The sequence below is a fragment of the Aspergillus fischeri genome, genomic scaffold (genome assembly GCF_000149645.3).
Source record: "Aspergillus fischeri NRRL 181 1099437636262 genomic scaffold, whole genome shotgun sequence".
In the NCBI taxonomy this organism is placed as follows: domain Eukaryota; kingdom Fungi; phylum Ascomycota; class Eurotiomycetes; order Eurotiales; family Aspergillaceae; genus Aspergillus; species Aspergillus fischeri.
In genome coordinates, this window is record NW_001509764.1 from 518,598 (window position 1) to 539,490 (window position 20,893).

Consider the following 20,893-nt stretch of genomic DNA (forward strand, 5'->3'; position numbering starts at 1 on the left):
TGCCTCCTACAGGCCCACGTGCCGCAGAACCATTCATGAATCGTGGCTGAATAAATTCCCACGACGCCCTTCGTCCGCACGTAAGGCCGAGGATTTTTCTCCTGCTGACATGACCCCGGAACTGGGATCTCACTCGCCAAAATGCTCTTCTCATCGTCATCAGCATCATTTGCCGTCGTGTTGCTGTTAACACAATGGGCGCGTTCCACGATCGCCGCACAATGCTACTTCTCAGACGGCAGCAAAGCAGACAGCAGTTACCAGCCATGTTTCCCGGATCAAGACAATAGCCCCTGCTGCGCGAGTAACAAGCCCAAGAGCATGGTCAACGACATTTGTTTAACGAGTGGACTGTGTCTGGCACAGATGCAGGGCTTCGCAGGGTTGATATATCAGAATGGGTGTACCGACCAGACCGGAAAGAGCAGCCAGTGTCAGACGATTTGTTCTGGCTGTAAGTGCGATAGACATACTTCTAGTGGTTAAAGTTCGATTTTAATGTATTGGTTTGCGTATAGCTACGTCGGGCGGAATCCACCTTCTCCCTTGCCCGGCCAAGGGTGTTAACAAGTGGTGCTGTAGCATCAACGGGACAGACTGCTGCGATAACGCGGGGACAGTCGCCATCGGCACAATCTACGGATATACAAGCACATCGGCATCATCGACATCAACATCAACAGCCACCGGAACCGGAACGATAGCTACAACGACGGTCACCACAACAGCTGCAGCCGGTAACGGTACGGAAGTCTGCTCGGATTCGAGCTCGAAGACGACCGCGGTCGGGGCGGGGGTTGGGGCGGGTCTGGGTGCCTGCTTGGTTGCGACGCTATTTGCGCTCTGGTTCCAGCGACGGATGTATCAGAAGAAACTGCAGCAGACTGGCGGATACGCGGGATACAGTCCTGCCAGCATGACATATGCCCAATCTGGGTATTCGAACCCGTCGAGTGGTGTTCGGCGGAATGTCTCCGAGCTGCAGTCCAATCATGAAGTCATCCATGAGGCAGATGGACGAGAGGCACGAAAATGATTGTTTCCTCATGCAGAACTGCTATTTATGAGACTATCGTCAGCGAACTCGCCGTACGTGGATTAGAGAGCGTGAGGTGGCATGATTTCTGTTACACCAGCCTCCGACCGCAATTCGACCAGATTAATGGGCCATCTTGTGGAACGACTCCTTGCTTTCGACAGCTGCGCAATCTCCATCTCTCATAGAGGCCAGTGTTGTTGCCTTGATCATGCGTAGGTTTTGCAGGGAAAACCAGGCAACTGGCTTTGGAGCTATTCTGGGAGATACATCGTAGGGCTGGAGTCCATCAATATGGTCAATTGTTGATTTTGATTGGTGAAATAAGCTTCTGTCAAAATAGAGACTGGAGTTGTGGATATATGACAGATTAATGGTTGATTTTCGTTGGAAGATGATGCGACAAGTCTCCATCCACTGCGTCATCGTCATGGCCAGTTACTTGGTCATCTATGCTCAAACTGGATTGCGATCTGCACCGGTGACATCGACGGATAAACAATCCAAATCAAATCTATAAATTAACTCTCCTGATTTAAGTAGTATAGTAGCTTTAGTATTCATCGAGTAACCTCGGTGAAAGTCGTGGTGGGCTTGCTCAGCGGTGGTTATATATCCCAACATGTATCGACTTTCTACATTCCTCCTAGCCTTAGGCTCTGTCACCCTGGCAGACACCAACTCGAATAACTTCAATCCCCTCCACCATCTGGCGGGAATTTCCCCTTACTTTACACCAAATGACCCTCAGCTCGACCCCTCGGTACCACAGGGCTGCAATGTCACCCGCGCAGCTTATCTTGTCCGTCATGCCGCCATCTACGCCAACGATTTTGACTATGAGAGCTACCTCGAGCCATTCATCCAGAAGCTGCAAAATACCACACAGGATTGGTCCAAGACAGGAAGCCTCTCGTTCCTGAGCAAGTGGAGAGCGCCAATCACCGAGGCACATCTCGAGAAAGTCACCCGAGTCGGTCTGCAGGAGTCGATGATGTTTGGCATCAACATCCACGACAAGTATCCAGACTTCAAAGCACCAAAGAATGTATGGACCTCGACAGCGGAGAGAACCGTCAAGACCGCACAGGGATTTATCCTTGGATACACCGGCAACGGAACGACCCAAATCAATCTCACCCAGGTCGGGGAGTACAAGCACGACGGAGCCAACTCGTTAACCCCGTACCAAAGCTGCCCGGCATACAGCTCCAGCTACGGCTCCAAGCAGTCCAGCGTACGTATGGCCCTTCGCCTCCACCCAAGCACAAGCTAACAACCACAGGAATTCGTCTCCCGCTACACCAAACCCATCATCGCGCGCCTCCGAGCCCTGGCCCCCTCCTTCAACTTCACATCGGACGACATCGTCGCCATGTTCGAGCTCTGCGGCTACGAGACCGTCATCCGCGGCTCCTCCCCCTTCTGCTCCCTCGACCTCTTCACCGCGACTGAATGGCTCGCCTTCGAGTACGGGAACGACCTCATGTACTTCCACAACACAGGCTACGGCCGTGACTTATCCCCCGCCATCGGCTTCCCCTGGCTCAACGCAACGAGAACCATCCTCGCCGACAAGTCTGCCTCTCAAGGCCTCTACGTCTCGTTCGCCCACCGCGAGCTCCCGCCAACTGTGCTCACCGCGCTGGGTCCGTCAACGCTTCCATGCCTACAGACGCGATCAACTACGGTCGCGCGTGGAAGAGTAGCCAGATCTTACCGTTCTTGACGAACATTGCGATTGAGAAGATGGCATGTGATTCCTATGGGTATGACGACGGGGTGTACTACCGGGTGCTGGTGAATGAGGGTCCGCAGCCGCTTGTGGGGTGTCGCGATGGGCCAGGGGAGAGTTGCTCCGAGGAGGCGCTTGGGCGCTTTGTGCAACAGCGGGGAGAGAGGTATGGGGATTTTGGCAAGCTGTGTGGGGTGGATTATGAGAATTCGACGGACGTGTTGTCGATTTATCAGTAGCCGGGTTGCAATCACTTGATCACATTCATGTCGACCGAGAAACTTTGAACTAAAAGCAACAAACTCATAGAATCGCCAAAAGGCTACCTATCTACAAGCTCCAATCCCCCTACAAGCCTCGTACGGCTCCCCCACCGCAACCATATACCTCTCCGCATCCCTCAGGAATCCCCTCCGAAAGTCCAAACACCGCTTATCCACAAACAACCCGCCCCGACATGTCACGTCAACCGCATACCGGAAGAACTGCTTGTTGGTGCGGATGTTCTCCGCGCCGCCCTCCTCCGCGTGCCGGATTTTGGCATCCACGCTCATGGCGTAGTGCAGGCAGTCTGCGCAGTAAGCGGTGGTGCTGTGAGATGACTCGTGCCGGGCGTAGAGGTAGAGGGCTGTTTGTAGTAGTTAGTACTCTGTATTGAGGATAGGGGGTAGATGAGGGCTTACTGCATGTGAGGATGAAAAGACAGATTACGATTAGGATTAGGTGTGTTAGGGTGGGCTTTCGATTTGCCTTCATGTTCATTGTGATGGATATTTGACAGGGATTGTGACAGTTGAAGGCAGCAACAATCAATCATGCAGGAAACGTGGTATATGCGGGGAATTATACATGGCGCTAGGCCTGATTGATTGATGTCAGATCCAGCTTAGGAATAGCTCGGTTATAAGTCTTGGAAGTACGAGATAGACAGAGAGTACTTTGCTGAGCTAAATATAGGTGTATTGTCAAGTGATATACGGCCAGCTAGGCATCCTCTCAGCCATAGGAAATATTCACGATACTAGAATTTGCGTTAAATGTGTATATTTTCGAATAGCCGCGTGTATTCATCTTTAAATCTAGACTATCAGATGAAGCCATCCAGTAGGGATCAGTTGCAGCAATTATAGCCAACTATGCGGATCATTCCTCCTCTGCCAAGATGTCGTCAAGATATTCAAGGAAGAATCGCAACCTTCGTCCAATGGATATTCGCAAAATTGAAACAGCTGAACACATTAGCTTGTAACCTCCGAATTACTCTATAAGATCTTACCTTTGACTTGTTATCCGTCTTCACGATCTGCAAACTGTAACCATGGGTGGCAACCCCATAGACCACACTATTCTTTCCCCTCTGTCCTACCGATTCCTATGAACTATTCCTATTTCCCGATTACCATCCCTTCAAGTTCAATGTCCCGCTGTCTGAGGAGAAAAGCCATGACAAATATGCTTACCCGTATACGCCAACAAAGGATTGTAGGCGTCGCCCCATCTTTCCTTTGCCACAACGACAGCAAGCAGATCTCTTCGCTTCCCCTCCGGGTTGATGAAGCTGATGGTATGATAGGACAAGGCAATCAATCGCCGTGTCTCCATCGCAAAAGGATGATACATGTCCTTTCCTTTTGTGGTGCAATAATGAAGCTCATACTTGCCAGCAACAGTTCGAGCCTTCTCAAATCGCTCCACTGAAGCTTCCAGGTGAGGCAACAGGATAAGCTCGCATCTTTCCCGAACGAATTTTCCCGGGTTGCGCTGGAATCGCCTGCGTTGAGGGCTATCCGCGGAGGCCGGTGTCTAAGAGGGGAGAGAGACTGCATTAGAAGAGCAAGGCAGTGGAGGAGACAGTAACACTACATCTGCTTCTTCATACCGGGGAGAGGCTCGGTCAGCATATGGATAAAGTAGTGTAGTGGTTTGAGCATGAATTTAAATGGCTGACACCTGAGACTCAGGGATGGCTTTGTTCTATACATATGGCTGAGTCGACATGGTCTAAAATAACCCAGTCTGAGACGATCATTCATAATTTGCCTTGTCCATCAAGATAAATTCATTCACTGACAACAGCAAGCAACTAAGAATAGTGACTGATAAATGTCTCAGAAGCATACAATTTCAAGTGATATTCAGCATCAGGTATGCTATATAAACCCCTACAATCACCCTCTCTCTCCATCTTCCATATCATTCCCCATCAGTCATGGAAAACCTCTAATCCAGAAACAAAACCCACCTGCCTGTTTCCTCTGTCTGTATATAACATATGATTGCAACTTTCCTCTCCATATCATGTCCCTTTTCCTAGGCGGGATCAGGACGCCGAACATCCAGCCGACAAAAGCGAACGCTCAGCAGTTACCGGCTTCTAGCTTCAACACGGGTATAGAGTCCGTTCCTCCGCGGGCCCCGGTGGAGGAGGTCATTGAAGAGGAACGAGTAAGTCCCAGGCATATAAATCTGATAATTACTAAACAGTGCTAACTTTTACAGGCTGTTAAACACCAGGCTCTGCAAATGAGTGGTCAATATATTCGAGCTCTTCCGGTTGTATGCAGCTCGGGACGCCCAGCTCCAGGAGCCAGATAATGCTCCCAACTTGGCAGGCGCATCCGGTCTCATTGGAACGCAGAGAAGTCTCGGTGCTACTCGACGGCGCCGACAAGGACGCAGAAGAGGACTTCGATGATGAAGATGATGACAACAACCAGTCGGTAGCATCCGAGAACATGGATGTCGATGACCATATCGCAGGTAAGAATGCCTTGATCAATGAGGAGTATACTCATGCTGATCATGCATATAGCGGAGAATATGGAGAGGTTCTGCATCCGGGTTCCGATATCACTGAACCTTCTTCTCCATTGCGACTTAAGCAGGTGATATCCCCGAGTCCGCCACCGTATTCAGGGCTCTTCGACAATATGATCAAGTCGAGCTATCACAGGAGGTCTTATCTCTCTTCCCTAAACGACTTCGAGGTCTTATACGGGATCCATTCCCGGTAGATCAGGGCGGGGTCCCAGTAATGAAGGCGTTTCCCAAGACAGTCTAATGGAAGACTCGCCTGCGCCACGCACGGGAACATTACGCAGATGCGAAATGGTGGGTGATACGCAGACCCTTTGCTAGAATTGATTATTGGATTGGCAACGAGATGGGGACAATGGGAGCAGAAGCTGCTCCAGTACCAGCGGCACAACAAGACAAATAGTTCATATTGCACATCCTTCCGCTGTCTACGACTACATGTCTTTATTTACATTGACAGATTCCAAGGAACTGCAAACGTCGGGTGCGAGGAGCTCAGTGACAAACCCCGAATGCAGCAAGTTTGAAAACGCAAAGGGATATCTGTACCCGAATGCGAGTCCTCGCCCCTCCTCGCTCATTCTTCATCTCCTTGTTCTACTTGAGAACTTAGAAGCGCGGGTTCTACAAGTTCTTCACAGTACAGTGGGATCAACCACGACTCTCTGCCCAAGCAGTAATTAATGGCATTGTTCACAAGATCCCGAAAATCAGAGAATTCAAGGAGCTCGCATAGGCTCTACCTATCAAATCAACCATGGACTGGTTGCCCAGGAGGTTCTGAGTCACAATTATGAACTGCCGATCACGCTGCAAAGAAGCAGTAATAGTTGGGTGATATTGAAAATGGAGGCACCCTTCGTTAGGGCTATCACTTCAGTATCTGCCAGCTAGTAATACAACATGATCTCCCCTCTTTCAATGAAGCTGCATCATGGCTTATCCGCATGACCATTTAAGACGATTATCATGCAATTTACCGAGACAGCGATAGCATGGGTCGCTAGTATTGTCAACTGGTGGAAGAATACTGGAGCCGTCTCGATTTTGACGCGAAGACCCTGAGAACTTTGCGGAATCTTGCTGATCAATGATTGATACAACACAGGCAATAAGCTGGTCGTAAATGCAGTCGTTTCAATTATTTAGTAATATGCTGTCATGGCTATGAACAAAAATGTGGGAATCAGATTCAACATGCTCAATAGCACAGGAGATCAAAAATAATCCGAGAGTAAAGGGTCATCAAGCATCAGCCAACTGAAGGTATATATCATGCCCGCACGGGATCAATCCGTCTCGGGCCGCTGGCCGTAAATAATACGGACCTTGGTGTAGAGATGGTAGGTCTGGTAATCGCGCAGTTCCTTGCGCATACCCGCGACGAGCACCTCGATCTCGGGACGTGACCAGCCGAGATACCGTGTAAACAGGGCGAAGGAGTAGGGGCCGACGGCTTCGAACATGTTGACTTGGTGGTAGCGACCGAGTTCCTTGAGCTTCGGGTCTTTGGGCCAGGGGCTCTGGGGGAGCTGCAGGGACCGTCAGTATGGTTCGACTAGGAACGTATGACATAGTAGTACCTTGTAGATGTCCTCGCGGACGTTGATAAAACCTGCCTTCTCCATCTTCTCTTTCCACGTTCCCGCTGTTGTCATGTCTTTTCCGTGCTTCTTCGATGCTGCATGCATGTTCTTGACCCCCTCAACCATGTTAACAGCCTTGAGATGGGTCCCGTCGTCGGAATACGAGTTGACGTCCATGGAGGCCATTTCTAGCCAGCCACCTGGCCGCAGGTTCTCATATGCTTGTCTGAAAAGATTGTCATGGTCGCGGATGGCTCCTTCGAGTTCACGGCCGTGGATGTAATCGAACGGTTGGCTGTAGGACCAGGGTAATTCGAAGTCGTCGATCTCGAAGCGGCAATTGGGAGGGATCCTGGGGGAAGTTAATGGGCTGTCCGACCGGAGAGGTCAAGGAAGGTGTACCATGAGGGTTGGATAGGACTGAGATCGTTTCCTGATAGCAGCCACTCTGTTAGTCGTCTTGCAATCCGCACTCCCGCAATCCAAAACATACCAATGACCTCTGACTCGGGGTGCTCGCTGTCGCCCCACGTTAGTCGATCGCCTCATCGCAAATGATCCAAGAGTTTCTTACTCCGCAAAATCAATCGCCCATATTCCAGTACCGGTTCCGATATCCAACACTCGTCGGGGGTTCTTGATGGGCGCGGCGTGCAGTTCACCTTTGAGGATGATGCGATAGATGTGGTGGCTCTAGTGGAGAGACGATCGATTAGCTAAGGACGGACCCCGGTCAAGGGGCAGAGTCGAGTCGGCACTAACCAGGTCCAGGCGGTCTTGTTCTTGCTCGTCATTGGGCTAAGCGGTCAGCTTTGCGCGTTAAGAACCGTCGCGATCATGGAAGGGTATATACCAGCACATATTCGCCCTCGTGGAAAGAATGATATCTGCGACCGTTCTAATGCGGGTTTAGTATATAGCCTGCGACAAACACAGCAGAGGTGGTACCTCGTAGCTGTTTCGGCTTGATCAGTCGCTGCAAGGTGAAAAAAGGGGAAGAGATCAATGCGTACGTGTAGTTCATGGCACTTGATGTGATACTGGTGGTGTAGCTGGCGTCTCCGAGACTGTAGTTGATGTTAGTTGGGGTACCGAAGATTGCGACAGATGAGGCGACTAACGATCCATTGTAGGCGGAGTCGGCATCGCCAAAGTCCTACTCATCCGTTAATCCCAAAGCAGAGGTATATCTTGAGATGAGGCAACCAACATCAGGCTCGATGACACTTGGACTCTGCTGTTGTGGTTGTGTATTCAATTGTGGTGGTGGACTGGCCATGATGGTGATGGTGATGTGATTGATGATGGAGGTGGTGGTAGAGTGGAGGAAGATCCGAGGGATGGAAGAGAACAAAGACCGGAAAAGTCAAAGGGAAAAAATAAGATTTTCTGGTTGGTATGGGGAAGAACCAGAAAAGAACAAAAATTGGTTAAGGTAAACTTGGGAAAGACACTTTAAAAAAACGGGTAGCGTTATTTAGTGCAGTTCGCAGAGAAGATCGAGAAGAATAATAATAAGGATTGTCAAGGAAGAATGTGACTTGTCAAACTGCCATGCATTGCTCAATCCTTTTAAGTACCTGACTGTCGGCCACTCGTGCAGCCTTCATTAGCGTCCACCATACAGATTATCTGGCACTCAGTTTGACTAGAGTCTAGACTTTTCCATACGGCAAGAAGCATTATCATCTGCTGCTATGTTTTCCGTCCTTTTGTCTTTATTATTTCCCACAGATGATGCTCGATTTTCAGCGCCGCTGGAAAGAACCGAAATTATGCATTGTACTTTGTGCACATGTAGGACAGATCCCGAGTCGCCGACCGACTTCCTAACTTGACTAGGACGACAAGGGTTACAAGGCCATAAGGTCGATCGAGGGTATCATGGTCCATTTTAGGATAGATACAGCGTTCATTCAAGGGTAGCGGCTGTTAGACTCCACTAGAGCGGTCCACAAGCGTTCAAGTGCATCCGCGGGGCGTCGGATGTAGGTCTGGATGGGGAAGGTTAAGGCCTTGGAGAGCCACTCAGACACGCGGTCATTTACAACGTCCGTCCTGAAGAATCACTGTGCTTTCTGACTGGTGGTACTAATGTGGGTACGGATGGGTACAGACTGAGTGGATAGAACATGGGTGTCTTTTGACTTGTGTCACGGCTGAGTAACTTGGCTTGGATTGAAAGTATATCCCTCTAGACTGGCCATTGATATCAGTGATCACAGTGATATTGAAGTTTATCAAGAGTCTGGCCATTATCAAACATTAGATGGGCAGGACTACAATGGATGCCTTGTCGCTCGGTACCTAACCTTCAGTACAGCGTAAAGTACAGTGTAACACTTATACACAAACATACGGAATTCACCCACCATGGCTCCTTTCGACCTGAAACATTTCGTCTTGTATTGTAAGAATTTGTAATTAAAATCACGTGGCGGACAATACCCGGCCAACAATACCCGGCCGCACTGTGGATATTTACAAATTAGATGAAGTGCATCAACTGTCAAGGCAGAGAAATTAATAAGGTACCATTAATGCTCACATCTTCTACGTAATACCACCTGGTCGTCTTGATGTTAGCTAATAACGGAACATAATTCCGTATCTAGCTCCAATCCTTCTCTCCACCAAAAACGTAGATACCACTCAGCTCAAACTAAATGTTACACTGCAACAGTTCCTCCTGTCATCTCATGGGCGGCGGCCCAGCTATTGCCACGTCATATGTTCCACCTGATTTCGCTCGGCTCGTCATATCCGTATATGCACTCGATATCATAGTCGAATTGCTACAATTTAGGGTTCATATTATTTGAAAAATGAAACCGGTCTGATCCGCTTTGATTGTGGTGGATCAGCCTGGTTGCCTAGAGTCCGTCCATCAGCCCACACTGGCGTCTCATCTGTTTCTCGAAAGCCCTCTTTGCGGAGTCGACTCGAATATCCAAGGCCACATGCTGCATGAAAACCGTCAATATGACTGAATTTGTGTGAAACCATGACGAAGGCAAGTGGGACCGAGCCTGACTACCAAAGTCTATCAAGGAGGAGTTGAGAATCAAAAGGACGGGAATGCCGGATGTTCCCGTGTGCGCCGTTTGTGGAGTGTCAGCCCATGTGTAATTGGCACATCCTACGTGCCTTTTAGGATGCGTGCAGGAAATCCATCCAACAATTCGCTCGTCTCTCTCAAACTTAAGATTCTTGCGTTTGTACTCCGTACTTTTTGTTGTGTAAGGCGCCGGATTTTCTGTCACGATTGCGGCGCGCTCCGAACTTACGCGAGAAGGGGAAATGGAGAAAGGGCGAAAATCCTTACTTATCTACGGAGTACGCGGTAGATGCTGTTGATGCGCTATGACATGAACAGAAGGGTCTGGTTGGCTTTGGCCCAGCTGTGGAAGGGAGTGCTGTATGGCATTCCCCCTTAAAACAGTGCGGCATAGGTACTGTACACAACACAGGTATTCTTTCCGCGTCCTCTGGAGACCGTCAATCATCTCAAGAAGCTCATCGAATATCAATAGTACATGTGGGCTTCTTATCGACAAACCCTTTTTGATGGGATGGACAACAGGGAACCGTCTCGGCCTCTGCAGGCGCCTCACCGACAGGGACTACGTCATCCAAATCCACGAACCTACATATTATCTGCTTACCTACGCTCATACACGCGCTCCAATCTTGACTCTGTTCAAGCGGTCTAACTGCACTCAAATGGGGAGAGTCCGGAAAATATATCCTGGCATGGACTCCGGAGAGAGGTAGGGGTACTCTGTACCGTGCACCGCAACCATGCCACCCAACAGTGCGATTGTTTATTGTTCATTATCCTTCGAGCGGGGTATGATGCTTGGCATCTAGACCTCATCTGTTGTTCTGCTCGTCTTGTCCGACTCTCGACGAGGCAGACACGGGACGGAGAAGCTTAGCGGCTCGTATTCTCCCCTTGTGGCCTTCTCCATCTGACCACGTTCACCATCACGGAATCGCTCCGCACCCCGCAATCTTGAGTCACTTCATAGAGGCTCTTTAGGTGATGCATATATATAACTTGATACCGCCCCAGGAGTCATAACAGATGGTTGGGGTACCGCGCAGCACTGGCTGTCGCACCTGCATCCAGCGGCGGATCAAGGTGGGTATCCTACCTTAGCTGCATGACTGGGCTGCCGCAATAGATAATGCCATAATATCTAATACTCAAACCCTATAGTGTGATGAGGGCCGACCGGAATGTCGTCGCTGTCGCGACAGAAACGTCAAGTGTCCAGGCTATCAGCGCCGAGTGAAATTCTACCACCAGACTCCGGCATCTCTTCGAAATCGGAAGCAGAAAGGCAGTCGACATGTCGCTGCGCCATCAGTTGTCCATGCGCTCGTTCCTCAGGCGAGCATGGACGGGACAGTAGCAACCGGCCTGGCATCCGCAGCAACAGACACCCAGATGAAGGAAGTGTTCCAGTACTTCGTCATGGTCTCTTTTCCAGGCCTGTTCTCTGCGTGGCGGAACAGAGTTCAGCTCAACTGGTTGGACTTCGTGCGACATCACCTCGACACCTCGTCGCAGGCCCTGATCTGGAGCCTCCGCAGTCTGAGCGTATGGCACCTCGGTCGCGCGCATAAAGACCAGGAGAAAATGCTCGCCAGCCGGCATCTCTACGGCCGCGGTCTGCAGCACTTGATCTACTCACTCCGCAACCCCCACACCGCCACCTCGAACTTGACTCTCATGGCTGCTATCCACCTTAGCATATACGAAATGCTCGACGGGCTCGGCGAGAAATCCTGGCTCACTCATTCCCGGGGAATTGGTAAACTATTCCAACTTCGAGGTCCCCAAGCTCACCGCGACGGATTCGGTCGCACGCTGCTGGTGGCGTATCGCCCGTTTCTGGTCGCCGATGCGTTTGTCTCCGAGCAGCCGTGCTTTCTGGAGGAACCTGGATGGCGAGCCATAGTCCATGACACAATCGCATTCGAACGCAGCGATGGCAAAAGCTGTCCGCTGAGCGAGATCGTGGAGCTCGCCTTCAACGAGATTGTACTCTGTCCGGGGCTTCTTGTGCGGACGCGCGCCTTTGTTTCACAGACGGGGGTTAAGTCAGAGATACAGCGAGAGTCGCTGGTGGCTCGGATCACTCGTTGTCGGGATAGACTTGTCGAGTTTCATGGGGAAATGCAGCCATTGATCGTCAAATATAATAAGGACAATGTGATCAAGTGTGAGGAAGATGCGAAGAGTCCCATTCCTACCGAGTTTGGCAAAAAGGTAGCCAAATTCGCGGCCCGAGGCACGCGATCTGCCATTGCAGTACTCAACCAGCTGTTGGTTCTGGTCGAAGCAGATAAAAATCGTTCGTTCTTGGATACAAAGTCGCATTGTCCGAGTACTATATGGAAGCTACCAGCAGGAAGCATTGCAGCGTCCGAGACGCAAGAGAAGCAACCGATCGCCTACGACGCACATGAAGATGACTCCCCGGATCGACTGGACCAGCTTGCACTGTCGATGGGCATGCTAGCAATAAGATCATGAAAGCCTCCTGCACATTAGTAGTGAGGCAGTCAGCTCCATAAGAAGGCTAAGTATTATTGAACGGCAGCATACCGAGCGTGACCGAGACGCTGCCCTAACGTCGGGTCGACTCAAGAGACACGCAGACTTACAGTCGCACCCGATGTTGGTCGACCGGGGTATGCGTCCCACTCCGACAAAGACCAATCTCAGGAGTCTTTGGTTCCCTTGCTTTGATCCAGCCGTACTGCGAACCATCAAGACGCATACAACGCATTTTCAACCCACCAGTCCTGAAAGACGGATTGTAGCACCCTGTCGCCCGGCGATAGCCCGACCAGCACATTCACTGTCTTCTTGACGGACACAATCTGCCGGCATTATGGCAGGATTGCTGCCTGTAACCGATGACATATTGGGAGGTTATCGGAACAGCCACGCTCCGTTTCACCAGACTACCTCGGGCGCAGCAAATGAAGGGGAACAATCTCTGAGGGAGCAAGCGGAAACAAAGCCTTATCAACCATCTGAAATCATGCTTTGAAGTACCGTTGTCCTACGCAACCGTTTGATATGTCGCCAAGGTGTGCATGGATTGTAGAATCGAGAGTATTCTACGTATAGATAGAATCATGGCCATTAGTCTACCGTTTGAATCATTCACACTCCCAGCAACGAGCTATGTTGATCACAATTGTAGCTCAGAGTCTCAGACCAGATAACAAAGTCCATTTTTAGAGTAGCTTAGTACACTGAATTACAATTCACTAGTATTAGAATGCATTTAGGCATATCCTGTAAGCACAGAGGGGAGACTGACTTAACATCACTTGGTTGCTCCTTGGCAACCATACCAACAATCACCTACAAACACTGCGAATAATAGGCGTTCTGCACCTGGCAAGTATACGGGGACTCACAGCCCGTCGGCCCCGTCCAGCCCTGACCACCACATTGACCCCAATGCTGCGCAACTGCAGTGGACGTCCCTGTTACCGCTGTCGTCGAGCTCGTACTCGTAGCAGTCGCCGTAGCAGTCCCCGTCCCCGTCGACGTCGCCGTATAACTCCCCCCAGGAAAATACGGCTCCAAAACCTCCAGATAATACTCATACGCCATCCCGGCCGTCGGCTCCATACTATAGATATAATCCCCCCACCACGGCCCAGCAGCCCACCACTCCGCCCCAAGCCAAACATTCGCATTCGCCTCCATATACTCCAACATCCCGGTCACCGCACTCGCACAAACACTATTCGCGCCTGCAGCGAACTCACCCAGAAACGCTTTTTTGGCGTTAGCAATCAGCCAAGCCGTCGCGGAGGCGAGACGCTCTTGCCCGATTGTCGCGGAGACGCATGACTCCGAGGTGCCGGAGCCATCACTGTCGAGGTACTGGTGCATTTCGTAGATGAGTTTGTTGGAATCGGCGACGGGGTCGGTAAGTGTCTTCAGGTTGTCATTAACAGAATCCCAGGTCCAGGCGCCGGACCAGGAGTTGCCTTCTACGAAGATGTACTGCGATGTGGCGCCTGCGGCGCGGATGGCATTGATGGCTGCTTGGTTGAGATCTAGGACGGTGGTTTGGTCTTCGGCGTTGAATTCATTGTCTGGATGGGTTAGTTAAAGCCTTAACGAGGGGTGCTGGGGGTGAGTGTTACTGGTGTCGAAGATGACGAGGTCGTTGTCCTTGAATTGCGTGGCGACGGTTGTCCAGAAGGCGGCAAAGTCGCTGGTCGAGGTGATGATGTTGCCGTAGCTGGTTCTCTTAGTTGGTGTCTTCATTCCAGGCGGGAGGTTAGACTTACTATCGGCCAAAGTTGTGGGGGTCGACGATGGCGTGCGCGCCGGTGGACGTGATGTAGTTGATGGTCTGACTCGTCAGCAATGGCCATACACTTGAGCATGGACATACCGAAACCAGATCAGCCATGTACGTCGCATCAGGGCTTCCAGTCATGTTGTTGGGGACGAGACGCTCCATGAGAAATGGCACACGGAAGATGTTCATCCCTGCTTCCCTCAAGATGCCAATGGCGGTCGTGTTGGGCCAGATGTAATCTGTGCCCAGGACGCCAGGGATGTTGCCACTTCCAAACTCTGCTCCGGATTCATTGCAGCCAAACCCTGCAGAAGTCAGTGAATGAGCTGGTTATACACATGGGTCCCTTACATTGGAAGGCCGAGGTTCTCTTGGTTTTGGACTTAGGGGGTGCAGCAAGAGCAAGGCTTGCCGTGCTGACCGCGATGAAGAGCTGCGTAAACCTCATTGTGGAACTTGATGTTTGGAAACGCTTTAGGAGTTGAGCTTCAAACTGGAGAGAGGCACTCATTTATATGGAATCATTGGACGACTGGACCGAGGGTGAAAACTTCGCCTTCAGTTGTATTCCTGTCCCGTTCCGGCACGGAGACATATCAAGCTCATGCTACTACTCGTCTTCTCCTCGAAGTACGATGCGAGAGATTCTCTCAGTGCATTCGTCTCATCGTGGTTGCATCCACAACAGATTGGTAGAGAGAACGGCAGTCGGAAAGTAATTCCTCAGAGACGGCCCGACAGGCCGTGATTCTTCTGGAAACGAGGAGCCAGAGATTTCTCCACATATTAATTCCATACAACGTTTCGCATAAGTCTTGATCAATTGCTCCGCATATCACATCTGCGCGGGGAAATCGTCACGCGTTATTAATTGCCGGAGCCGAGTGCCGGCAGGATCAAGCTATTTTGTCTCAGGTTTAAATCGACTTAGCTTGGTGGACTTGATTTAGTCCAATCGATAACCCTTTCGCTCGCAGGGATTGACATTATCGCATTCACTGTGGCATGGGGCCGCGTCATCCGTGCAGAGAGCAATATCAGCTTAATCTATCCTTCCCCAGACGTACGTATCTAAGTGAGGAGAAGGATTCAGTGCGGCCACTTGGAAAATTGTGTCTTACCCTTCGGATCCCGTTCAGGCACCGGAGTACACCTGCGAGATGCACCCGTGAAGGAGGATTCGGACATGATTCTAGCGGATTGAGGGGCGTAACAAGGCACCCTAGAGGTTGCCTAACAGATTGCTGGACGATGTCGCCCGTTTTCGCACGAATCATGACACTGTCTTGACAATTGCATCCATTTCGTACCGAGACTACTTAGGCAGTGAAGAATTACCCCAGGATATCGCCCCGGATTCCCGTCACTTGCCTGTTTCGACAAGGGCAGGTGTGCAGTGAGTCCTGCTGCACGAAGTAATCGGCAAGCGAGAGGACAAGATGCTTTTACTTGAGGCGGAGAGAGGACTATGAACCTCTAACCGCTTCCATCACGGTGATAACCGTCGAGACCAGCGGTTACAGGCAGTTTTTAACGGATTCGCGGTCCTGTTACCCGTCTCAGTAGATGCTCTTGTCATCCTCGAGCATTCACAGGGAAGAAATGAAGATATAAATGGCAGTCGAGAGCTTGCAGTAAAATGTCTATCATCTCTGTGCCAAACAGCATCAGACCATCAAAATGGCATCCGCAATTTCTTTCCAAGTCTACAGGAGTGCATTGATTCTGTCTGCCTTCCTGCCGTCTATTACGCAGGCGCAGCAGATCGGCACATACACCACTGAGACCCATCCATCGATGACATGGGAGACCTGCACTAGCGGTGGAAGTTGTGCCACCAACCAGGGCTCTGTCGTTATGGATGCGAACTGGCGATGGGTCCACCAGGTTGGCAGCACCACCAACTGCTATACTGGCAATACTTGGGATACCTCCATCTGCGATACCGACGAGACCTGTGCCACTGAATGTGCGGTTGACGGAGCAGACTACGAATCAACCTACGGAGTCACCACCAGCGGCAGCCAGATCCGCCTCAACTTTGTGACGCAGAACTCAAATGGTGCCAATGTCGGCTCCCGTCTTTACATGATGGCGGATAATACACACTACCAGATGTTCAAGCTACTGAACCAGGAGTTCACCTTTGACGTGGACGTGTCCAACCTCCCCTGTGGCTTGAACGGGGCCCTCTACTTTGTGACCATGGATGAAGATGGCGGTGTCTCCAAATACCCCAATAATAAGGCTGGAGCCCAATACGGCGTGGGATATTGCGATTCTCAATGTCCGCGCGATCTTAAATTTATCCAAGGCCAGGCAAATGTGGAAGGCTGGACTCCGTCGTCCAACAACGAAAACACGGGACTGGGCAATTATGGATCTTGCTGCGCCGAGCTGGACATCTGGGAATCCAACAGCATCTCTCAGGCTCTGACACCTCATCCATGTGATACTGCCACCAACACTATGTGCACTGGTGATGCCTGCGGCGGCACATATAGCAGTGATCGGTATGCTGGCACTTGCGACCCGGATGGCTGCGACTTCAACCCCTACCGCATGGGCAATACCACATTCTACGGCCCCGGGAAGACAATCGATACCAACTCGCCCTTCACCGTGGTGACGCAGTTCATTACAGATGACGGCACCGATACCGGCACCTTGTCTGAAATCCGCCGCTACTATGTCCAGAACGGCGTTACCTACGCCCAGCCTGACTCAGACATCAGTGGTATTACCGGCAACGCCATAAACGCTGACTACTGCACTGCCGAGAATACTGTCTTTGACGGGCCGGGTACATTTGCCAAGCACGGTGGGTTTTCCGCCATGTCCGAGGCCATGTCTACCGGTATGGTACTGGTCATGTCGCTCTGGGACGATTACTACGCGGATATGCTCTGGCTTGACAGCACCTATCCCACTAATGCGTCTTCGTCGACCCCAGGTGCTGTCCGTGGTTCCTGCTCGACCGACTCCGGTGTCCCCGCCACCATTGAATCCGAGAGTCCTGATTCGTATGTGACCTATTCGAACATCAAAGTTGGTCCGATCGGATCAACCTTCAGCAGCGGTTCTGGCTCTGGAAGCTCTGGCTCTGGAAGTTCCGGCTCGGCTTCGACCTCGACCACCTCCACCAAGACCACTGCTGCAACGAGCACCTCGACTGCCGTGGCGCAGCACTATAGCCAGTGTGGTGGCCAGGACTGGACTGGCCCGACTACTTGTGTCTCTCCTTATACCTGCCAAGTGCAGAACGCGTACTATTCTCAGTGTCTGTAGCTGAGATAAGATGGAGACGCGGAAGCTCGTAACCACAAACGAGGGCATGCTGAACATGGGCACTTTATTTCTACTCTTCATCTACTTCTTGAACTTATGTATTTGATCTTTGACTGTCCTTAATGCTATAACTTCTTTCCAATGCGAATGTTGCGCGCATCGTATTCCCCATCACCGTTCTTCCGAGGTTCCCCCGTATCCAAGCTTGGCATATCTTCAGCTGACAATAACCTCATATTCCCTCAGATAAAGCTCTTCATCCATACCTATCCGATAACAAACATAATGGCCAGCGCTACTATCTCCCAACAACACCGAATCTTCTACTGCTATGCAAGCACCACCCAAAATGGAGAAAAGAAAGAGAACACCATCACCTTCGAGGCCAAGGACCATGGCTTCAACGAAACCAAGTATATAATGCAAGGCATCAAGCCGGACAATCTCAGATCTCACTCTCCGCCGGGAGTCGGCTCCCTACACACATGCATCCAGACGTTCATCTCGCCCATCACCCCCGGTAACCCAGACATAGACTCAATAACTGGCCGGCCTCTAACCCACCGGCTAGCATCAGGCGCTGTGGTCACCGAAGTGCCGGTAACGGGGTACTGGCGCCCTCGCAAATTCGAGTTCAAGGGGAGACAGTTATGTGTGGTTGAAGGAGGGGAGCAAACCAGGCTTTATGATTCGTCGAGAACAGTGGAGAAGCGGAAATCGTCGGTGACGGGGTTTGAGACTGTTAAGCCGGCTCTCGCGAGTGAGTCGATGCCGTTTTGGCCTGGGTTGTTTATGAGTCGCTGTCTAGAGGTTAGGGTTGCCGAGGGGGTCGAGGAGGCGTTGCTGGAGGTCATTCCGGCGAGGGCGTTGACTGAGATTTGGGTAAATCCGCATTGACATCAATGAGACATTGGTGCAATGGAGGCCTGATTGCCAGATATTTTGCAAGGCAATAGCATCCTAATATATGAGATGATCATCGGCAAATGACAAATGCTTATGCTGTGCCATGCTACCGTGCCATTTGTCTGCTGACTATTTTACCCGATTGGGAAGGTCGCAAAACCGCCGAGGTTATCCCGGCGCCATAACAACGCACGAGATGCCTCACTGCAGGTCAACAGTGACTTCTTCTTCTCCCTCCTCCTTTAAATGACTCGCTGGGCGGTATTTCGGGCCGTTTTCCGACTATCCTGCCCAGCCCTGTCCACATATCATATAAGAACAGATCCAGCACTTCGCCCCGTCGACTCGTGCTGTACATTGTATCTGTGCTTTCGCATAAATGTCCCAACAAACAGATCTTCAATGGCAACAACTTAGCCCCGGTCGTTGGGAGCGTGGCATCGACGAGGTCGAGCAGTTTTACACCTCTCTGGCGAAATCGTATGAAGGCAGCAGGCGCAACTTCTTCGCCATCACTGGCTTCGTTTCATTCTCTGTCAAGATAGACGACGGTGTTTCGCGAGAGGAAACCAGACGAAGAGTTGAAAATGCCCTGCGCAAGGCATGGGTGCATCTGCGTTTCGACCACCCGACCATTGCGTCCTGGGTAGAATGGGATTTCGACCGCAAGCGCTGCAAAAAGATATACGAATCTCCCGCTGGGCAAGATAGGCTTCAATCGTGGCTGGAAACCACATTCCTCACCGTATCAAATGGCGTCTCCGGGCTGGAATGGTGCAATTCAGATCCTCCGGTACCTAAACTACCGACTCTCTCTTTGATATGGCCGTCTCCTCGCGTCGAAGGACTACTCCAGGGGGATCTTGTACTCCGCGCCCATCACGACATCATCGACGGCGTTGGGACACTGATGTTATTTGATAATTTGTTCGCTCACGCAGCAAGGGCCTATAAACGAGGATCTGATTATCCTCTCCCTTGTTTTGGTATAGAATACGCAAACTTGAGTCCCCCGTTCCGCGTAGCGGCGGGCCTGCAGCCAAGTATGTCTCCCGAGCAGACGGAGAGATTCGAGTCGATCATGGCATACAACGCGTTCATGAAGCAGGATCGTATAGAGGTTGGTAGCGTTCCCTTTACGAGGGGAGAACACCTCCCTGGGAAACATCAGAGGGTCGCCGTCACACTTCCCGCTCGGCAAACCACAGCCATTCTCAGCGCCTGTCGACGGCTAGGCCTGAGTGTAACGCATGCATACCATGCAGCAATTGCGATGGCGGTGCGCGACCTTCAGGAACGCCGCGATAGCGAACGCCTAGTCAGATATATCAATTACAGTTTGATCAACGAGCGCGGACATTGCTTGAGCCCGTACGATACGCCTCTCCATGCGGCGGCAGTCTACCACTCCGTTTCATGCAGGCTGCTCATTGTTGATACCACTGTTCCGAGGATAACCGACAGCTCGAGTCCGACAGAGGTGAACAGAGAAGAGTTTCTAAGGGTCGCGAAGACTGTCAGGGAGTTCTACCACGCAGTGAGAAGGGACAAAGATCACATTCAAATGATACCATCGTGGTACACCAGCAACACTATTCCCTACCCGCACGATGATGCCACGCCCCCAGTCCCGGCACCGAATGAATCGCCGTCAGTCTCAATCTCCAGTTTGGGTGTGGTGGACAATGTGGTTAGCCCTTCGCATGGGGCATTCGAGTTGGATACCCCTTGGGTGACTGGGGAGGAACTGGGGACGGGTCTCGGCCTATTCCTGGGGACCTGGAAGGGGGTGCTGACACTGAGTGCGGCATACAATGATGCATGGCATGAGAAGGAAGAGGTAGTGAGGTTTATCGACCGATGCAATGTTATTGTTGTCCAGGGGCTGGGCGTTGAGGCAAAATTATGACTTTTGGCTGTATCCCTGGCAGGAACCAGCACAGCCGATGATGCTATACAGAGTCGGAGATCCGCTTGTTTGACTGCCGTTGCCGACAACGGTGCGTATTTCGACTGAGTCGGAGGTCAATCTCACTGATTGGTCTAGTCCTAGATCCATAGATCCATCCCTTACAGCTTTAATTCCTTAGAAACATGTCATATCTATATGTGGCTTAGTATCAGAATACGAGCTGCACCCACAATTGAAGCATTTTGTATGTTGGCCACGATAGAGGTC

The 20,893-nt window shown here is 51.1% G+C and overlaps 10 protein-coding genes across 10 annotated transcripts, besides 3 other annotated features; 7 read left to right on the forward strand and 3 right to left on the reverse strand.

Annotated features, from left to right (window-relative positions):
* Positions 1–141: 141 nt before the first annotated feature.
* On the forward strand, positions 142–1,036 carry NFIA_095510 (uncharacterized protein; the record flags this gene model as incomplete). The annotated part of the gene is made up of 2 exons (XM_001261827.1): positions 142–454; positions 519–1,036. The coding sequence occupies 2 exons, from the start codon at positions 142–144 to the stop codon at positions 1,034–1,036; spliced, it is 831 nt and encodes a 276-aa protein (XP_001261828.1).
* A 622-nt stretch (positions 1,037–1,658) lies between these two features.
* NFIA_095520 (putative histidine acid phosphatase) lies at positions 1,659–3,010 on the forward strand (the record flags this gene model as incomplete). The annotated part of the gene is made up of 3 exons (XM_001261828.1): positions 1,659–2,273; positions 2,322–2,685; positions 2,712–3,010. 3 exons carry the CDS (start codon positions 1,659–1,661, stop codon positions 3,008–3,010), a joined length of 1,278 nt encoding a protein of 425 aa, XP_001261829.1.
* An 87-nt stretch (positions 3,011–3,097) lies between these two features.
* NFIA_095530 (uncharacterized protein) lies at positions 3,098–3,533 on the reverse strand (the record flags this gene model as incomplete). The annotated part of the gene is made up of 2 exons (XM_001261829.1): positions 3,098–3,399; positions 3,455–3,533. The coding sequence occupies 2 exons, from the start codon at positions 3,531–3,533 to the stop codon at positions 3,098–3,100; spliced, it is 381 nt and encodes a 126-aa protein (XP_001261830.1).
* A 1,536-nt stretch (positions 3,534–5,069) lies between these two features.
* On the forward strand, positions 5,070–5,785 carry NFIA_095540 (uncharacterized protein; the record flags this gene model as incomplete). Its single annotated transcript, XM_001261830.1, has 2 exons — positions 5,070–5,216; positions 5,384–5,785. 2 exons carry the CDS (start codon positions 5,070–5,072, stop codon positions 5,783–5,785), a joined length of 549 nt encoding a protein of 182 aa, XP_001261831.1.
* Positions 5,786–6,877: 1,092 nt separating this feature from the next.
* Positions 6,878–8,453, reverse strand: NFIA_095550 (class I SAM-dependent methyltransferase; the record flags this gene model as incomplete). The annotated part of the gene is made up of 9 exons (XM_001261831.1): positions 6,878–7,120; positions 7,172–7,526; positions 7,577–7,607; positions 7,668–7,693; positions 7,749–7,867; positions 7,937–7,972; positions 8,028–8,061; positions 8,188–8,330; positions 8,385–8,453. The coding sequence occupies 9 exons, from the start codon at positions 8,451–8,453 to the stop codon at positions 6,878–6,880; spliced, it is 1,056 nt and encodes a 351-aa protein (XP_001261832.1).
* Positions 8,435–8,494: a microsatellite.
* Positions 8,495–9,615: 1,121 nt separating this feature from the next.
* Positions 9,616–9,641: a microsatellite.
* A 1,620-nt stretch (positions 9,642–11,261) lies between these two features.
* NFIA_095560 (Zn(II)2Cys6 transcription factor) lies at positions 11,262–12,719 on the forward strand (the record flags this gene model as incomplete). Its single annotated transcript, XM_001261832.1, has 2 exons — positions 11,262–11,318; positions 11,397–12,719. 2 exons carry the CDS (start codon positions 11,262–11,264, stop codon positions 12,717–12,719), a joined length of 1,380 nt encoding a protein of 459 aa, XP_001261833.1.
* Positions 12,720–13,562: 843 nt separating this feature from the next.
* NFIA_095570 (uncharacterized protein) lies at positions 13,563–14,968 on the reverse strand (the record flags this gene model as incomplete). The annotated part of the gene is made up of 5 exons (XM_001261833.1): positions 13,563–14,308; positions 14,360–14,457; positions 14,507–14,571; positions 14,614–14,825; positions 14,872–14,968. The coding sequence occupies 5 exons, from the start codon at positions 14,966–14,968 to the stop codon at positions 13,563–13,565; spliced, it is 1,218 nt and encodes a 405-aa protein (XP_001261834.1).
* Positions 14,969–16,200: 1,232 nt separating this feature from the next.
* On the forward strand, positions 16,201–17,808 carry NFIA_095580 (glycosyl hydrolase family 7 protein; the record flags this gene model as incomplete). The annotated part of the gene is made up of 1 exon (XM_001261834.1): positions 16,201–17,808. The coding sequence occupies one exon, from the start codon at positions 16,201–16,203 to the stop codon at positions 17,806–17,808; it is 1,608 nt and encodes a 535-aa protein (XP_001261835.1).
* Positions 17,602–17,629: a microsatellite.
* Positions 17,809–18,093: 285 nt separating the features above from the next.
* NFIA_095590 (uncharacterized protein) lies at positions 18,094–18,960 on the forward strand (the record flags this gene model as incomplete). The annotated part of the gene is made up of 2 exons (XM_001261835.1): positions 18,094–18,690; positions 18,865–18,960. 2 exons carry the CDS (start codon positions 18,094–18,096, stop codon positions 18,958–18,960), a joined length of 693 nt encoding a protein of 230 aa, XP_001261836.1.
* Positions 18,961–19,093: 133 nt separating this feature from the next.
* NFIA_095600 (uncharacterized protein) lies at positions 19,094–20,623 on the forward strand (the record flags this gene model as incomplete). Its single annotated transcript, XM_001261836.1, has 1 exon — positions 19,094–20,623. The coding sequence occupies one exon, from the start codon at positions 19,094–19,096 to the stop codon at positions 20,621–20,623; it is 1,530 nt and encodes a 509-aa protein (XP_001261837.1).
* Positions 20,624–20,893: the final 270 nt, after the last annotated feature.